This window comes from Octopus bimaculoides, chromosome 5 (genome assembly GCF_046866305.1).
Source record: "Octopus bimaculoides isolate indiv1 chromosome 5, ASM4686630v1, whole genome shotgun sequence".
In the NCBI taxonomy this organism is placed as follows: domain Eukaryota; kingdom Metazoa; phylum Mollusca; class Cephalopoda; order Octopoda; family Octopodidae; genus Octopus; species Octopus bimaculoides.
Genome location: NC_142932.1, coordinates 73,415,925 through 73,433,754, shown reverse-complemented (window position 1 = coordinate 73,433,754; position 17,830 = coordinate 73,415,925). Strand labels below are relative to the sequence as shown.

At 38.3% G+C, this 17,830-nt stretch overlaps 1 protein-coding gene across 2 annotated transcripts in view; it reads right to left on the bottom strand.

The window, feature by feature from the left end:
* The window catches only part of LOC106870013 (palmitoyltransferase ZDHHC23), a 35,641-nt gene that overhangs the window by 4,343 nt on the left and 13,468 nt on the right, over positions 1–17,830 (bottom strand). Inside the window, exons 3-6 of one of the 2 annotated variants that reach the window (XM_014915977.3) lie at positions 16,040–16,145; positions 15,589–15,733; positions 12,343–12,454; positions 1,271–1,447 (exon numbers count right to left, since the gene is read on the bottom strand). In XM_014915977.3, coding sequence (XP_014771463.1) covers positions 1,271–1,447; positions 12,343–12,454; positions 15,589–15,733; positions 16,040–16,145 — 540 coding nt within the window. Of the gene's footprint in view, positions 1–1,270; positions 1,448–12,342; positions 12,455–15,588; positions 16,146–17,830 lie in introns of both variants that reach the window. The other variant, XM_014915975.3, reaches the window with a different exon arrangement.

Here is a 17,830-nt window from a genome sequence, read left to right as displayed (position 1 = left end):
TCAGCACTGAGTTGCTGAAGCAGAAATATCATTGTAACAAATATTCTGCTCAATACCACATATTTGCTTGTCAGTTGCTTGACTGTAACCACTTAAACATATCCCTTAGTGACTGACAATATGTGCATCTCTGATCATGAGCAGGAGTAGTTGGGGAGGAATTCTTTGGGGTTTGAATAAATGTAACAAAAGCAAAGTTTGAAGGAAATAGCCATTTTTCATACTTTCTATGGGTAAGCAAATAGGAAATAATAGTTGCTATCTAAGAACAAAAATCATGTTACACAGTGTAACAGATTATTGTTCAGGTCATAAATGATTTTTGCTAATTTCTGTTGTCTTTAATGATTAGGTAATTTTTGTATTAACATAATTAACTCTTAAGTATTTAAACTAGCCATATCTGGCCAAAATATCTTATTTGCTTTATGTTCAAACAGGCCAGATTCAACCTCTCACACTTATGCTACAATGTCAATCTAAATATCAAAAATCAGATCATCAAAATCTCAAAGCTACAAGGTAATACATGACTAATTCAAAACAATGTGAATAAATAAGCATTAAATCTGACAATAATCTAAATGCTAAGATCACTTGCACTTACAAGTGATATGGCTATAGTAAAGGGTGGTGGGGGTAGCTTTATGTTAGATGATGAAAGGTACGAAAGAGGGGCGGGAACAAGTCTTTAGCTGTAGAGGAAATACATAGCTTCTCAATTTATACAAGGGTGGGTGGGAATAATAAGTGTGGGGCTGGAAAGTGGGGTAAAATAATGGTGATGAAGTATCAGAGTGGGCCCTGGAGGTTGGGCAGAAATGCGAAGGGTGGGTAGATAGGGTTTGCAAGAGTGTATAAGAAAAATAGGAGATGGTTAGAGATGGAGTAGTTGTTCAAATAAACTAATTAAGAACATGGGTTGAAGTGGGGTGGGGTCGATGATAAATATGTTAGCTAGAAGATAGGGGACAGTAGATGATGACTAGAGAATGGATAGGGTTGAGGGGTGAATATAGTGAATGGTGAAGGAGTAATCAATGATACATAAGAGTTGAAGAGAGAGTGTGAAGTGTAGGTGTTGACTGGCAGTTCAGAAGGGGTGGAGACCAACAGAATAGTAATAATATAATAGACAGGAGAAGGATGAGAGAAAGGGAAATGACATGTGAGTGGAGAGATAGACATAGCATAGGGTAATCTCTAAAACAGTACACATAGCTAATAATCACAACAAAAGAAGAAATATTTTTTATGTTCTTTTACTTACTGGAAGTCACTGTAGATAAATCTACAATCATTTGGGAAGAGAATCCAGTTAAAATACATCTCTGGTGTACACACTGTGGTAAATGTTAAATGAGAACCATACAGACCGCAGAATAGAAAAAATATCATGCAGACTATGAATATTCGGTGGTTATTGGCACCAATACAGTTGTCGATCCTATAGTTTGAAGACAACAGAATAAAGGAAAGATGTAGTTTGTAAAATTCATTTTAAAAATTTAATCTGGAAACAACAACAATAATAATGATTTCATTTATTCGCCACAAGGGCAAAGGATGAGGGGGACAATACAAAGACAGACATAAAATGTTGGGGTTCACATATAATGAAATCATAAAAAAAAAAAGAAAAAAAAGTATACACAGTATACACTGAAAAGGAAGGGACATATGAATAGCATACAAAGGTTTAAAAAAAATGGCAGGGAGGATGATAGAGGTGTAACTTTCCTGGTACAGGAAGACCTCTAGAGATAATTGAGGAACCCCACTGTCTGAGATTTCCTGGAAACCCCAGGAGCAAGTGCCCTCTCCAATTCCTTGTCTCCGACTCACAGGTCTACACTTAGAGAGGTACCGTCCACTCTTACCATTTTTGCAACTTTCACCCACCTTTCAACAAACTCACTCGAGGACAGCACTTCCTTCTCCACCCTCAATTTCCTTTTCAGGTGAAACTTGAAGAAATCAATGAGAGATCTACCAAAGAGGAATATATCTGTCTTCATGCCTTTTAGCCTTGTCCACCAAAGGAAAACTGCCTTGCCTGCCCAATTGAAGGAGGGCAGTATTGCAATCATCATTATAGATTTGGCCGACAGACAAATCCATCCTACATGTGACAGCAGCTGTTCAACATAACCCCACAAGTCAACAATGCTTGGTCACTGAATGAGAATAATAATAATTATAATTATAATAATAATATTTTCTTTATTAACCATTAAGGGTTCACATGGTGATGCTACAGGACAATACAATGTGGGGTTACATAAAAGGCATGTAAAAAGTAAAAAAAAAACAGTCACAATAAAAAAATCATAACAATGAATAATTCCCGAAAGAGGAAGACTTCTTAGGGCTGCTAATGGAGACCCCCACCAAACTTCGGTCACCCTGACCACTAGGGCAAGCACCTTCTCAACATTGTCCTCCTTCAACCTACAAGCACATGTTAAGAGTAGGCCTGTTCAATCAGACCATGCTTGCAACATTCACCCATCTTTTAACAAAATTGCTGTGAGGTAACACTACCTTTGCTACCCTCACTTTCCGTTTCAAGTGAAACTTCAAAAAGTTGAGGGCTTGGCTGAAGAGTTCAATCTGTTTGACCACACAACCTCTTTTGCTAAAGCTACCAGACAGAGAAACACTGCCTACCCTTCCCAGCTAAAGGAAAGCAGTGGGTTAATCTTCACAATGGACTCAACTGATAGCTCAGTCCATCTTACACATGACAACACAAACTGACAAGTTAGCAATGTTTAAGCACTGGACAAGAGTGTACAGAACACTCTGTGCACTTCACAGGCAAGTCTGGCTTACAGCACTTCCATGTCTGTAGAATTTATCCCAAACTAGTAATGGCCCCTGGTAGCACTGCCCAGCTAAGGATTTCTGGAAATCAACCATAGGCCCCAGCCCGAAAGTTCCCCAGAACAAACCAGCCAGTTGATTCTCATCAACACCCAGAGTCTCCCTGAGAATGTTGTCACCCTTGCCCAACACTTACCCTCTATAGAATGCCAGAGTGAAACTTCTATGACCACATTGCCTGACTAACAGAAGATTGTGAGTGCCTGACAGCACTCTAGGTGCCAGGCACCCTACCTTGGTCTACATTTGATCCAAGACTGCATCTCGGTCAAAGAGACAAGCTGTGGAAAATCTTGTCTGATAAACAGCAACCATACCTGATCACCGTCAAGGAAGTGCTGGATGTGTCATAGCCTCAGCACATGTCTGTACATCAGCAGTCATGACATACCCAGCCCTCCATTCAGCAGGTTTTAACAGTAAATGGAGCACCTGACCAGTGGAACATGTCCCTTCCACAGAAAACAGAAAAGCACGTGTTCCACTTTGGTCAGACATAAAGTGGGGCAAGGCACAATGGTCAGGTGATAATATATAATGGACGTGATGTAAGTACTTGCTACTTCTGCTCAACCTCTTGGCCCATTTCTGGGTGAAACTGGCCACCTTGCTCATCATTTCATCCCGGTTCTTCTCCACCTGGAGATCCAGACCAAACCAGACCCTGAGCAATTTAACCAGTTCCCACATCCAGTGTCCCACAATGTCATTGGATGGCATGGACCTGTCTCTCCAGGTGCCAAGCTGCAAGATCACTGATTTTCTTGCTCAATATTTACTCCTGTCACCACCTTGTATTCCTTTAGGACAGTTCCAGCCAGGTCTATGTGTTTGCTGTTGTTGTTGCTGCTGTTCTCTGTACTTTCTTTTCTGACCACATCATCTAAATGGCAGGAAAACAATATCAAAACAGCTGTTCCAACTGCCTTCACTTCCCTTGATTTGGGAAGCCATATTGATATTTTTTGTTTTAAAACATTAAATTTGCAATTTAAAATCTCAGAATTCACCCTTAAAATGTGAATTCTCACTAGGCCAGCTCACCCCATTTGCAGAGAGCTGAGTTATTTAGTTAATAGTCTTAAAAAATTTGGAATACCAACTAATAAAACAACAAATTTTAAAGGAAACTTACAAGTTGCAAACAAACATCCTGTTGATTCAGACACAAATAATAATAATCATAATAATAATAACAGTTTCAAATTTTGGCACAAGGCAGCAATTTTAAGGGAACTGTTCATTTCCCCCAGGGCTCAACCCAAGCAGGATGAAAAGCAGTCAAGCTCAGAAAAATTTGAACTCAAAATATAAAGAACCAGAATAAATACCAGCAAACATTTTGTCAGGCACTCTAATGATTCTGTCAAGTTAGAGTCTGTTTGAGGTTATAAAATCAGGCGATGGGAAGAAAGGGCGAGTGGTGGAGAAATGAGATGAAAAGTATACATGGTATACAAAATATATTGATGATGCAGTCCTGAAACAAGGGAGCCTCCAAGTAGTGTCAATTAAAGGACATCTCCCCATATGTGCGTATATATATATATATATATATATATATATACTTCTCTACCTTGTTGCACATTTATGTGCTTACTCCGGTATATATATATATATATATATATAATAATCTAAGAGAGTTAGGGGTTATGAATCCAACCCACTAAGGGAAAATATCTATCCAATATACTGCTTGGAGGGTACCCAATTATTATTACACTAGTGTTTTTACCAAGTGCAATAAGTGGGTGCGGGTAAAAGGAGGTTTTACCCTAAATTTATATAGCAATAAGAAAATGGAGGGGAATATGTGGTACTCATCAACCTGCAGACACTGTACTATGTTAATTAACCTATTTATTTTTCAACCAAAAGGACAATAAAGACAATATACAAATACATATGACACACTATGTGATATCAACAATTAAAAATTAAAAATTAAAAATTAAAAATTTGATATGACATAGTGTGTCATATGTGTTTGTATATTGTCTTTATTGTCCTTTTGGTTGAAAAATAAATAGGTTAATTAACATAGTACAGTGTCTGCAAGTTGATGAGTACTACATATTCCCCTCCATTTTCTTATTGATATATCATCATCATCATCGTTTAACGTCCGCTTTCCATGCTAGCATGGGTTGGACGATTTGACTGAGGACTGGTGGAGCCCACGCCTGTGTTAGAATGGGGGCAGCTGATGAAGGAGATGTTCTCTATGTGGCCTGTGTGTTTTCTGTACTCGTTTATCATTTTGTCTACGCTTTGTTTGCAATGTCCTGTACCCAGATATGCATCTATATATACAGGTAGATGTAAGTATGTACATACATGTATGTATATATGCATATACTCATTTATTATTTGTATTATATATATAGATTCAAGGCTTGAATATGGTACTTATGCGAAGGCACCCGAATATCACATCCCAAAAGGATGGGTGATTAAAATCAAACAATAAGCAACACGGATTTCAAAAGTGATTGCAGTACGCACGTTTCATGCTACTTCAATTTATTTAAGTAATGTGAGCATTACCTTAAATGCAATATGAAGAGCAATCTTCAGCTGCACGAAAAAATGCAGAAAAAAGACATATTACAAATGTGGCAACATATTAAAACCAAGTGGGAGAGAGCATACATAAAATCCAAATGTGAGGAAGAATATATAAGTCCATGGACTTATATATTCTTCCTCACATTTGGATTTTATGTATGCTCTCTCCCACTTGGTTTTAATATGTTGCCACATTTGTAATATGTCTTTTTTCTGCATTTTTTCGTGCAGCTGAAGATTGCTCTTCATATTGCATTTAAGGTAATGCTCACATTACTTAAATAAATTGAAGTAGCATGAAACGGGCGAACTGCAATCACTTTTGAAATCCGTGTTGCTTATTGTTTGATATATATATATATATATAGATTCAGGTGAATATGGTACTTAGGTTGAGGCACCAGAATTTAGTACAGTATTATCCATACAATTTGAAAATAAGGTGATTAAAATCAAAATAAGCAACAAGGATATCCAGAGGTAATGCAGTACGATCGTTTCATGCAACTCCATTTAATTGAACAATGTAATCATTACATCAATTTAAAATGCAGAGCAATCCTCAGCTGCACAAAGACATCCTGTTGATTCAGAGACAAATAACAATAATCATGATAATAATGATAACAATAATATGTCTTTGTTTAGCTGAGGATTGCTCTGCATTTTAAATTGATGTAATGATTACATTGTTCAATTAAATGGGGTTGCATGAAACGATTGTACTGCATTACCTCTGGATATCCTTGTTGATATATATATTGTGCAGGTGGCACGTAAAATACACCATTTTGAGCGTGGCCATTGCCAGTACCACCTGACTGGCCTTTGTGCCGGTGGCATGTAAAAGCACCCACTACACTCTTGGAGTGGTTGGTGTTAGGAAGGGCATCCAGCTGTAGAAACTCTGCCAAATCAGATTGGAGCCTGGTGTAGCCATCTGGATCGCCAGTGTTCAGTCAAATCGTCCAAGCCATGCTAGCATGAAACAGACGTTAAACGATGATGATGATGATGATATATACCAATATAAATATATAGATGTAAAAATCTGGAAAATTTCTTCTATGCATAAGTTTCATCTCTTCCCACTTCTATATTGGTGCATGCTCAACAAACTTCAAGGCAAGACTGGAAAACCACTTAAATTCATTTAAGAATAGGATGAAAATGACTAACACATCTTAAGCACATCTGTATGGTCCCTCAAAGATAAAAATACTAGCTTTAGTATAGAATGGGAAAAAATTAGCTTAGCTGCACCTTATATAACAGGAAAAAGATGCAACTTATGCATAGGGGAAATTTTCCAGATTTTTACATCTAAACATCAGTAGCTGAACAGTAGACAGGAACAAGTCTTAAGATGTTTGCATTTACATAGGAGGACCTTTAAATACTTCCATACAAGCGATGGGTAAGTTAGAATCCATCACACAAATGGGAGGTGCTTGAATTTATGGGATAGATGTCAGGATAATATGATATTCTCATTGAATTAAAATATCTTTTTAATAAATTATAGCAATGCATGTAGGACATAGACACTGCAGATAATCTAAAACTCAATTACACAGGAAAATTTTCAAATTGCCATAAGTTCCTTATACCACACATATATAATTTAATCTGATACAATTTAATTTATTTTTATTTAATCTCATTTAATACCTAGCTGTTGTATAAAACATGGATAAATACACTTTTACCTACTTTAGGATCTAGGACAAAGTAATTTTTATAGCCCTGGCACTTGTGCCGGTGGCACGTGAAAAGTCATTCGAGTGAGATTGTTGCCAGTGCCGCTGGAATTGCTCCTGTGCAGGTGGCATGTAAAATACACCATTTTGAGCATGGCCATTGCCAGTACCGCCTGACTGGCCTTCGTGCCGGTGGCACGTAAAAGCACCCACTACACTCTCGGAGTGGTTGGCGTTAGGAAGGGCATCTAGCTGTAGAAACTCTGCCAAATCAGACTGGAGCCTGGCATAGCCATCTGGTTCATCAGTCCTCAGTCAAATCGTCCAACCCATGCTAGCATGGAAAGCGGACGTTAAACAATGATGATGATGATGATGATATCAAGTTTATAAATCTCCTCCTCACTTTCTTTTTTCTATCTAAAACCATAGTAACTTAGCAAAATACATTAGCTATGCATAAATAAACTTAGTTCACCTCGAACTACATTTGAGGACAGATGTTGGATAAAGGTGCATAGGTGAAAATAGCTGGTTGCTAATACAACAGCTAATTCTCTATGCAGCAGAAACAGGTGTTGGTAGTATGTAGACCATTTATGCTGTATAATTAATTCATCATCATCATCGTTGTCGTTGTTAAACATCTGTTTTCTATGCTGGCATGGGTTGGACAATTTGACTGAGGACTAGCAAGCTGGGAGGCTGCATCAGACTCCAGTCTGATTTGACAAGGTTTCTACATCTAGATGCCCTTCTTAACGCTAACCACTCCAAGAGTGTAGTGGGTGCTTTTTACGTGCCATCAGCACAAGTGCTACTCAGGTGACGCTGGCATTGACCACACTCAAATGGTGCTTTCTACATGCCAGTCAGGGGGCACTGGCATCGGACATGCTCAAATGGTGCTTTTTACATGCCACTGGCACGGGAACCAGTCAGGTGACACTGGCATCGACCATGCTCAAATAAAAATAAAAATTAAAAATATGCAGGCACAGGAGTGGCTGTATGGTAAGTAGCTTGCTTACCAGCCACATAGTTTTGGGTTCATTCCCACTGCATGGCACCTTGGGGAAGTGTCTTCTACTATAGCCTCGGGCCGAACAAAGCCTTGTGAGTGGATTTGGTAGATGGAAACTGAAAGATGCCCGTCGTATATATGTATATATATATATATGTATGTGTGTTTGTGTGTCTGTGTTTGTCCCCCCACCATCGCTTGACAACCGATGCTGGTGTGTTTACGTCCCTGTAACTTAGCAGTTCGGCAAAAGGAGACTGATAGAATAAGTACTAGGCTTACAAAGAATAAGTCCTGGGGTTGATTTTCTCGACTAAAGGCGGTGCTCCAGCATGGTCACAGTCAAATGACTGAAACAAGTAAAAGAGTAAAAGAGTAGATGTACCTATTTCTCAATTCATTGTAATTGTTTTGGATTTACACTCCTGAAAATATTCATAATCCAGTAAAGTGAACCCAGGATTAACCCATCATATGAATTACAGTGGGATTGATCACCCTAAGTAATGCTAAGTTCTACCATACATATATATGTTAATGTTTGTTTTCATGTTCAGTTATAAAAAATACACTAACGTTTCAGCGTTCAGATTACCCTGTCAAATCTAATGCTTTTTTATTCACATTGTTTTCAATTAATCATGCATTTATCTCATAACTTTGAGATTTCAATGATGTGATTGCATATTTTAAAAATGACATTGTAGGGTAGGTGTGAGAGACTGGATTTTGCTGGTTTGAACATAAAACAGATAGAACATTTGGGCTGGATATGGGTGGTTTAAATGCTGAAGGGTTAATCTGATGGGTTTTATATATCATCATCATTGTCGTTTAACATACTGGCATGGGCTCGACGGTTTGACTGAGAACTGGCAAGTCAGGAGGTTGCATCAGGCTCCAATCTGATTTGGCAAGGTTTCTACAGCTGGATGCCTTTCCTAACACCAACCATCTGAGAGTGTAGTGGGTGATTTTTATGTACCACAAGCACAGGTGCTAGTCAGGCAGCACTGGCACAGGCCATGCTCGAATGCTGCTTTTTATGTGCCAGTCAGGCAGTACTGGCATCGACCACGCTTGAATATATATGTATGTGTGTGTGTGTGTGTGTAATGTATATGTATGCATGTATTTATCTACATACACACACATAATGGGTTTTTTTCTCAGTTTCCATCTACCAGATCCACCCACAAGGCTTAGGTCAAGCCAAGGCTATACTAGAAGGCACTTGGTCAAGGTGCCACACAGCAGGACTGAAACCAAAACCACTCCTTTTACAAGAATTTGTGCCAGAACTCCTGTTGAAAATAACTTCTCGTTTTTTTTTTGCTTTTTTAACCCTTCACCACCATCACAACCACTAGTTTCAGAGACCCAAGAAGAGTCAAGGGTACTCTCCACACTCTGAGTCAAAAAACAAAACGGATACAACAACATTATCACAAAACTAGAGATAAATTAATTCATATTGGGAAAGTAGCTCAGAATACCATCAAAACAAATATGTGGTGATTTAGCCTAGAGGTCAGGAGCCATCTATTACATAGACACTATCATGCAATACATACAATGAATGTGTAAGATTCAACATGGTTCTGGTTACTGTCATTGCTATTTAGTCCCAGGTGAGCTTTGGTCTAGCAGGTCTAAGATCAAAGACAATCCATTCTGCATTACCTGATATAAAGGGCAATAAGACATGAAATAGTTACACTAGTGTTTACAACCCTTGGCAATTAGGCTTCATCTCAGAAATACCAGCAACACTGAAACATAGGCAAATGCATTCACATATATCGCATAAAATTTACTTTAACAATGCTTTAACCCTTTTGATACAAATCTACCTGAGAGTTACTGCTGGTTCTATGATACAAACTTACTTTTGAAAGTCATCTAAATTAAATTTCCCATTAAAATTTCATGTTAATTAATGTTACAAACACCAGCTTAATAATAAAAAAATTTTATGGCAAAATTTTTTGAAATTTTAAAAATAAATTGAAATATAAAAACGGTCTAACAAAAGAGTTAAAGTACAGAATATTCTTTTATTCTTTTACTCATTTGAGTCGTTTGATTGTGGCCATACTGGAACACTACCTGAAAGGGGTTTAGTCAAAGAAATCACCTCCAGGACTTTGTAAGCCTAGTACTTATTCTATCAGTCTTTCATGGTGAACCGCTAAGTTATGGGGATGTAAGCACACTGACATTAGTTGTCAAGAGATGGTGCAGGGGACAAACACAGACACATACATATATAAGGAGTGGTTGTGTGATAAGTAGCTTGCCTACCAACCACAAGGTTCCAGGTTCAGTCCCACTGCATGGCACCTTGGGCAAGTGTCTTCTACTATAGCCTTGGGCCGACCAAAGCTTTGTGAGTGTATTTGGTAGACAGAAACTGAAAGAAGCCCGTCGTATATATATGTATATATATATATATATATATGTATGTGTGTGTGTGTGTGTGTGTGTGTGTGTTTGACCCCCCCCCCCAACATCACCTGACAACTGATGTCGGTGTGTTTATGTCCCTGTAACTTAGCAACTTGGCAGAAGAGACCGATAGAATAAGTACTAGGCTTACCAAGAATAAGTCCTAGGGTTGATTTGTTTGACTAAAGGAAGTGCTCCAGCATGGCCACAGTCAAATGACTGAAACACGTAAAAGAATAAAAGAATATATACATATACAGAAACATATATATATTATATCTGGATGAATATATCTTTGGCCTTTAATAGGAAATTTTTCCAGAGATTTTTAATGCCTTTTCATCAGACATTATGATTTTTAAAAATCATAGATATGAATGTATTCTCTTTTACTTGTTTCAGTCATTTGACTGCGGCCATGCTGGAGCACCGCCTTTAGTTGAGCAAATCGCCCCCAGGACTTATTCTTTGGAAGCCTAGTACTTATTCTCTCGGTCTCTTTTGCTGAACCGCTAAGTTACGGGGACGTAAACACATCACCATCAGTTGTCAAGCGATGTTGGGGAGACAAACACAGACACACAAACACGCACACATACATACACACATATATATATATGTGTGTATATATATATATATATATATATATATATATATATATATATATACGATGGGCTTCTTTCAGATTCCATCTACCAAATCCACTCACAAGGCTTTGGTCGGCCCGAGGCTATAGTAGAAGACACTTGCCCAAAGTGTCATGCAGTAGGAATGAACTCAGAACCATGTGATTGGAAAGCAAGCTACTTACCACACAGCCACACCTGCGCCTGTAAACAAATAATAAATATAATACTTAATTTATTAAACAAAGTTCAATAAATTTCATCAAATGAATGAAATGAAGCAGATTAGATGTTAAAATGGATTATCCTTTTATTCCATAATTCTAGACGATTGTTTCTGACAAAAAGGACCTACATTTCCATGGAAATCTTGGTCCTTTTTATCAGAAACAATTGTCTAGGACTATGGAATAAAAGGATAATCCATTTTTAACATCTAATCTGCTTCATTTCATTTATTTGATGAAATTTATTGAACTTTGCTTAATAAATTAAGTCTTACATTGATTATTTGTTGAAATATATATATATATATATATATATATATATATATATATATATATATATATATATATATATATATATATATATATATATATATATAAATAATACAGATGGGACAAGAACACAAAACATCTAGAAAGTTAGGTGATACAAGAAAGGGACAAAACATCCAGATAGACGATACAAAGAAAATACGGACAGGTCATTCGGAGTTTTCTTTCTTCAGTCGAGATCCAGATTATCCTTGCAATTTCAGCTGGTTATTCTCAATATTGCTCCAATCTGGCCAGCCCCAAGGAAAAAACAAGCTAAGAGCATTAGATTCCTTGGAAAAATGGGCTTCTTTTAGTTTTCATCTACCAAATCTACTCACAAGACTTTGGTCAGCCCAAGTCTATAAAAAAAGACACTTTCCCAAGGTGCCATGCAGTGGGACTGAATCTAGAAGCATGTGGTTGGGAAGCAAGCTTCTTACCACACAGCCATGCCTAGACATGTTGACATTAAAACATGAGTTTTAAAAGAATACTAATGACACATGGTTGAAATAATGATTAAATAGAAAGAATATGAAATCCAAAATTACCAGACACAGTGATGATCTCGAACTGATACACAAGAACTACATACATAACAATGGCCAGATCTTGGAGGTTTCCGATTGTTACAAAATCCACACCATGTGACAAGATATAAACCTGAAAGTAAGTAAAGAAAACTAATGTGAAAAATTGGATCATGATCGTCGTCTTAATCATCATCATTATCCTCCTGATCATCATAATCATTCATTGATGCAGATTTTCTACAGCTGGATGCTTTTCCTGTCATCAACCCCCCCACTTGTTTCCAGGCAAGATAATATTTACTCTAGTTCTCTGAACATAAACAGCACAATAACCAGATAGGTTTTCGTGAAAGATTGCATATGAATGACGCCATATACATGACAGTGACATTTGTTTACAATTAGTGCACAGTGTGAAGACAAGGAGACACAAACACATACTTATATATACATCATCATCATTGTTTAACGTCTGTTTTCCATGCTAGCATGGGTTGGACGGTTTGACTGAGGTCTGGAGAACCAGTGGCTGCAGCAGACTCCAATCTGATCTGACAATGTTTCTATAGCTGGATGCCCCTCCTAACACCAACCACTTCAAGAGTGTAATGGGTGCTTTTTTTCGTGCCACCGGCACAGGAGCCAGTCAGGCGGGTCTGGCATTAATCATGTTTGAATAGTACTTTTTACATGCCACCAGCATGGGGGCCAGTCAGTGGGTATTGGCATCGGCCACATTCAGATGGTGCTTTTTATGGCCCACCAGCACAGGAGCCAGTCAGGCAGACCTGGCCACAGCTATGATATTGGTTTTACTTGGCTCAACAGGTTTTCTAAAGTATATCATGTTGCCCGACGCATCAGGGGTACTTTTAACTGGGCCGGATATGCATGGCTGCAATCTCACTTTAGTTCCAGGTCTTCTCAATCATAGCATATCTCCAAAGGTCTCGGTCCCCTGTCATTGCTTTTGTGAGGCCCAATGTTTGAAGGTCATGCTTCACCACCTCATCCCATGTCTTCCTGGGTCTACCTTTTCCACAGGTTTCTTCCAAAGTTAGGGAGTGGCACTTCCTCATCCCAGTGCAGTTGTCTCTCTTGCACACCACATTTTATGCTTATGCCCAACATTTCTCTCAGGGCACTTACACTCTGCCGTATATGCACACTGACATTACACACCCAGCAGATCATACTAGCTTCATTTCTTTCAAGCTTATGCATGTCCTCAGTAGTCATGGACTATGTTTCACTGCCGTGTAGCATGGCAGTTCACACAGATGCATCATACAGTCTATCATTCATCCTGAGCAAGAGGCTCTTAGTTGCCATAACATAGGCATTAAAACAACTATAAACATATGTGTGTGTATATACATATATATATATATATATATATATATATATATATACACACACACACACACACACAGAGATATATGTGTGTGTGTATATATATATATATATATATATATATATATATATATATATAATGGTCAATAAGATATCTATATATAACAAAATAAACAATTGGATATATTGAGGCAAGACCTTCGTACATTGGGCCTCACCGAGGTGATGACTACGGACCGAGACCTTTGGAAATGGGCTGTGCGTGAGAAGACCCGGCAAGCCAAGTAAGATCGTTGCCAGTGCCCCTGGACTGGTTCTTGTGCGGGTGGCACATGAGATGCACCATTTTGAGCGTGGCCGTTGCCAGTACCGCCTGACTGGCTCCTGTAGGATTTTCGAGCGAGATCGTTGCCAGTGCCCCTGGACTGGCTTGTGCGGGTGGCACATAAAAGACACCATTTCGAGCGTGGCCGTTTTCGTGCGGGTGACACGTAAAAGCACCCACTACACTCTCTGAGTGGTTGGCGTTAGGAAGGGCATCCAGCTGTAGAAACTCTGCCAAATCAGACTGGAGCCTGGTGTTGCCATCCGGTTTCACCAGTCCCCAGTCAAATCGTCCAACCCATGCTAGCATGGAAAGCGGACGTTAAACGATGATGATGATGATGATGAACATAGATATGCGTAAGAGAAGACTTAAGACAGCTAAATAAAGTCTTCAGTTCAGTCAAATATTCTGACAAACATAACCTCACTTTACTATCATTCAATCTTTATTCCAGAGTATTAATTAGGAAATCAATGAACATGGCATGTTGGATATGGCTCTTAGGATCAGTTTCATCTTTGGACCTGTATATGACTTCCTGCCCTTCAATACAAATCCAGTGAAGGCAAACAAACAATAGAACATATCCTAAGATCATGCAAAATGATGCTAGCTTAAGGGAGATACATGTGGAAGAATCAAGTGTGATCTTACATGTGATCTGTATTACAAGACGGAAGATGATGCCACCAGAAGCTCCTCCAACATTCTAAATGGTTGAGAGCAAAAGATTGTGACTTGGAACAGCTGTACCAACTGAATAATGTAAGCAGTGTCTATTGGAAGAAGTAAATGAGTAGGAGTGCACAACAGACTTTCCAGAATGAGAGAATAACCTAGACCTCATCAACAAGAGTGGTATGAGACCAGATACTGTATTCCACTCTTTCATCAAAGCAAGTAATTCTGATTGAATTCCCTATGCCATATGAAAGCAGAATGAAGGAAGCCCACATCTATGAGATTGTGAAGTATGGCATTTAGCCACCAAACTAAGAGAATCGGGTTTCCAAGTCAAAGTCTGTTCCTTAGAAATGAGAGCAGAGGGGTGGGTAAATCTGCCTATGGTCACATGAAAGGGCTTTAATTTCTGGAGTAAAGAGGAACAAAGCTTCTAAGGCAATGGCAGAAACAGCTGAGAAGAGTTCTAACTGGGTCTGGTCAAGGAGGAATGAGTGTGAATTTCAGAAGACATAATTTACTCTATGATCAGTTGGTGTCTTGGATTAAGATGGTTAGGACATCCAAGGTATAATGGCTGTGGGGCACCTTGATCACATGAAAAGGATCAGGTTGCTATGCAGACAGTAGCACAGAATGTGACAGCAAAAGAGTATCCAAGGCTCATGACATAGATGCGGCCTGGGCTCCTTTAAAGTATAAGGAGTTAAGACTAAAATACTTGAATGGAATAAAGGGGGCTTCTTCTCTGAAGAACTTCTGCAGTTCAGCTCGCCATGGAGTTTTTCACTACCTTAGGATCATCCATTTTAGTTCATTTTTTTGCTTACACTATTTACATCATCAAAAAAAAAAAAAAAAGGAGAGAGAAAAAGACAGAATGGAAAAAAAATCTCACAAACCTTCAATTGGTCGTGAATCTATCCATGTGATTTCTCCAGCTGGTATCATAACACTAGTATCTACTTGTATGTTATGACTTTCATTTTCATTTAGTTTGGAAGCTGTTAAGTTTGGTTTCATAAGAATTCCTGGTTGTTTTTTTGTCTGATACAAGCAATAGAGCATGATTAAAAAGGCAGTGAAGAGCAATAGGAACTCCCATAACAATATCTTACGGAAACCAACAACAAACGTTTGAAAGACAAAATAACTAAACAGAATGGATATGTTTGCCCAGGTAGAAAATAATTTGGTCCGCATGTTACTGTGGTGGCGTCGCCAGAGATGGTAACTTACTAACATAATGATCGGCATGAAAATGAGTGTGACTATGGTGGTGATTGGCCCCACTGTGCCTATAAGGATACAGGATGGTACAACAACAACAGGGACGATGACATCAAGACGAACCTGGATTGCCCCATGACCGCAGCACCAGGGAATACGACAGCGATCAGATATGGTAGTAGTAATGTTTCTCATTGTATCACTTGGTATTTCTTTACAGCACAAGCAACTGAGCAAAAAGAGAAAGAAAGAAAATTTCTTTAACATCTCCGAATAAGGATTAACAATTTATTGTGTATGTGTTTAGGTACACATAACTACCTAAAGATATAAACACACCAGCACGAACATACTTACACACATGCATATACATTTCTATCTTCACACAAACACAAACATGCATCCATACATATATACATACACCAACACACATACCTACTGACACATATATATACATACACAGGCATACACACACACACGCACGCACGCACAAATACCAGACGTGTCTTTGAATTATATTTTCAGATATTTTTGGTGAAGGCATTCATGAACGGAAGGTCTAACATAAATGAAACTATTAACTAATTAAAACATCAATTTTTATTGGTTAGTGTTAACAAAGTTAACATATGGAACATTGAAAAGCTTACACATATGCATGTACACAGACAAAGCTTACACATTACTTGCAAGCAAGTACAATCTGATAGTATGTAATATGTTTCACTAATTCTTTTAGTCATATACAAATACATGCACAAAAATACTGAGAATGAGACAGCTGGTACTCATTTTAAACTGAGTTGACTGGAACAACATGAGATGAAGTGCTTTGCTGAAGTACACAACACACTGCCTGATCCAGAAATTGAACTCACTGGAGCCCAAAATCTTAACCACTCCACATGTGCCTTCACAAAGCCATTTTATCTCATAAAATGGCCTTTGTGAAGGCACATGCGGAGTCTCATAATAGGTATAAAGAAATGGGAAAAGAAAGAGGAGGGGTGTTTAGACAATTGGACTGAGTCCATTATATGTCTTACAATGGGTACTGGAATAGAAGTGTGGTTAGGCGGTTTGCTACAAAACTACATGGTTTTAGGTTCAATTTTATCATGCTGTACCTTGGATAAGCATCTTCCACCCTAGGTTTGAGTCAAACAAAAGCTATGTGAGTAGAATTTGATAAATGGAAACTCTGAGAGTCTATTTTAGAGGTATTCCTTTTCTTATGTAACAGACTTAATCTATAGCCCAGTTTAACACCACTAGCTAATCTAGCCAACCACTTGGGTGTCTTTCACAAAGTCCACTGTTGCAAGCATTCAGGCCAAATGTCCAATTCTAGCCCCCTTCTCTCTCTCTCTCTCTCTCTTGCCTTCCCTCCTTCCCTACTGCCAAGGAGGTACTGGAAAGGGGTCATGATTGCTACCCCTCCACCAATGACTAAGCTATTGAAAAAGAATTAAAAAGGAAAAAAAGAAAGAAGGACAACTAACTGATGATGATGACAACAATTATGATGAACATTGTAACCATCATCATCATTATCATTTTTATGTCTTCTTTTCTATGTCTGCACCATTTGTTGCATTCCTTCTGTCATCTCTTTGGTGATGTTCAACATCCCTAGATCAGCTTTTACCACTACAGCACATGTCTTCTTTAATCTTCCTCTTCTACTTAGATCTCCTGGAACTTCTTTATCCATCAGTTATCCTTCATATGAAATGTGTCAGTACCAACAGTCTTCTTCCTTACACATTATATTTAACTCCTCTTATACCTAGTTTATCTATCAGCTCATCTTGACCATATGGCTCATTAACATTCTATTACACTTCCACCTTTGTATTTACTGCTCATATAATTATGTCATTATCTTTAGAGAAGGAGGAAATGATCAATTAA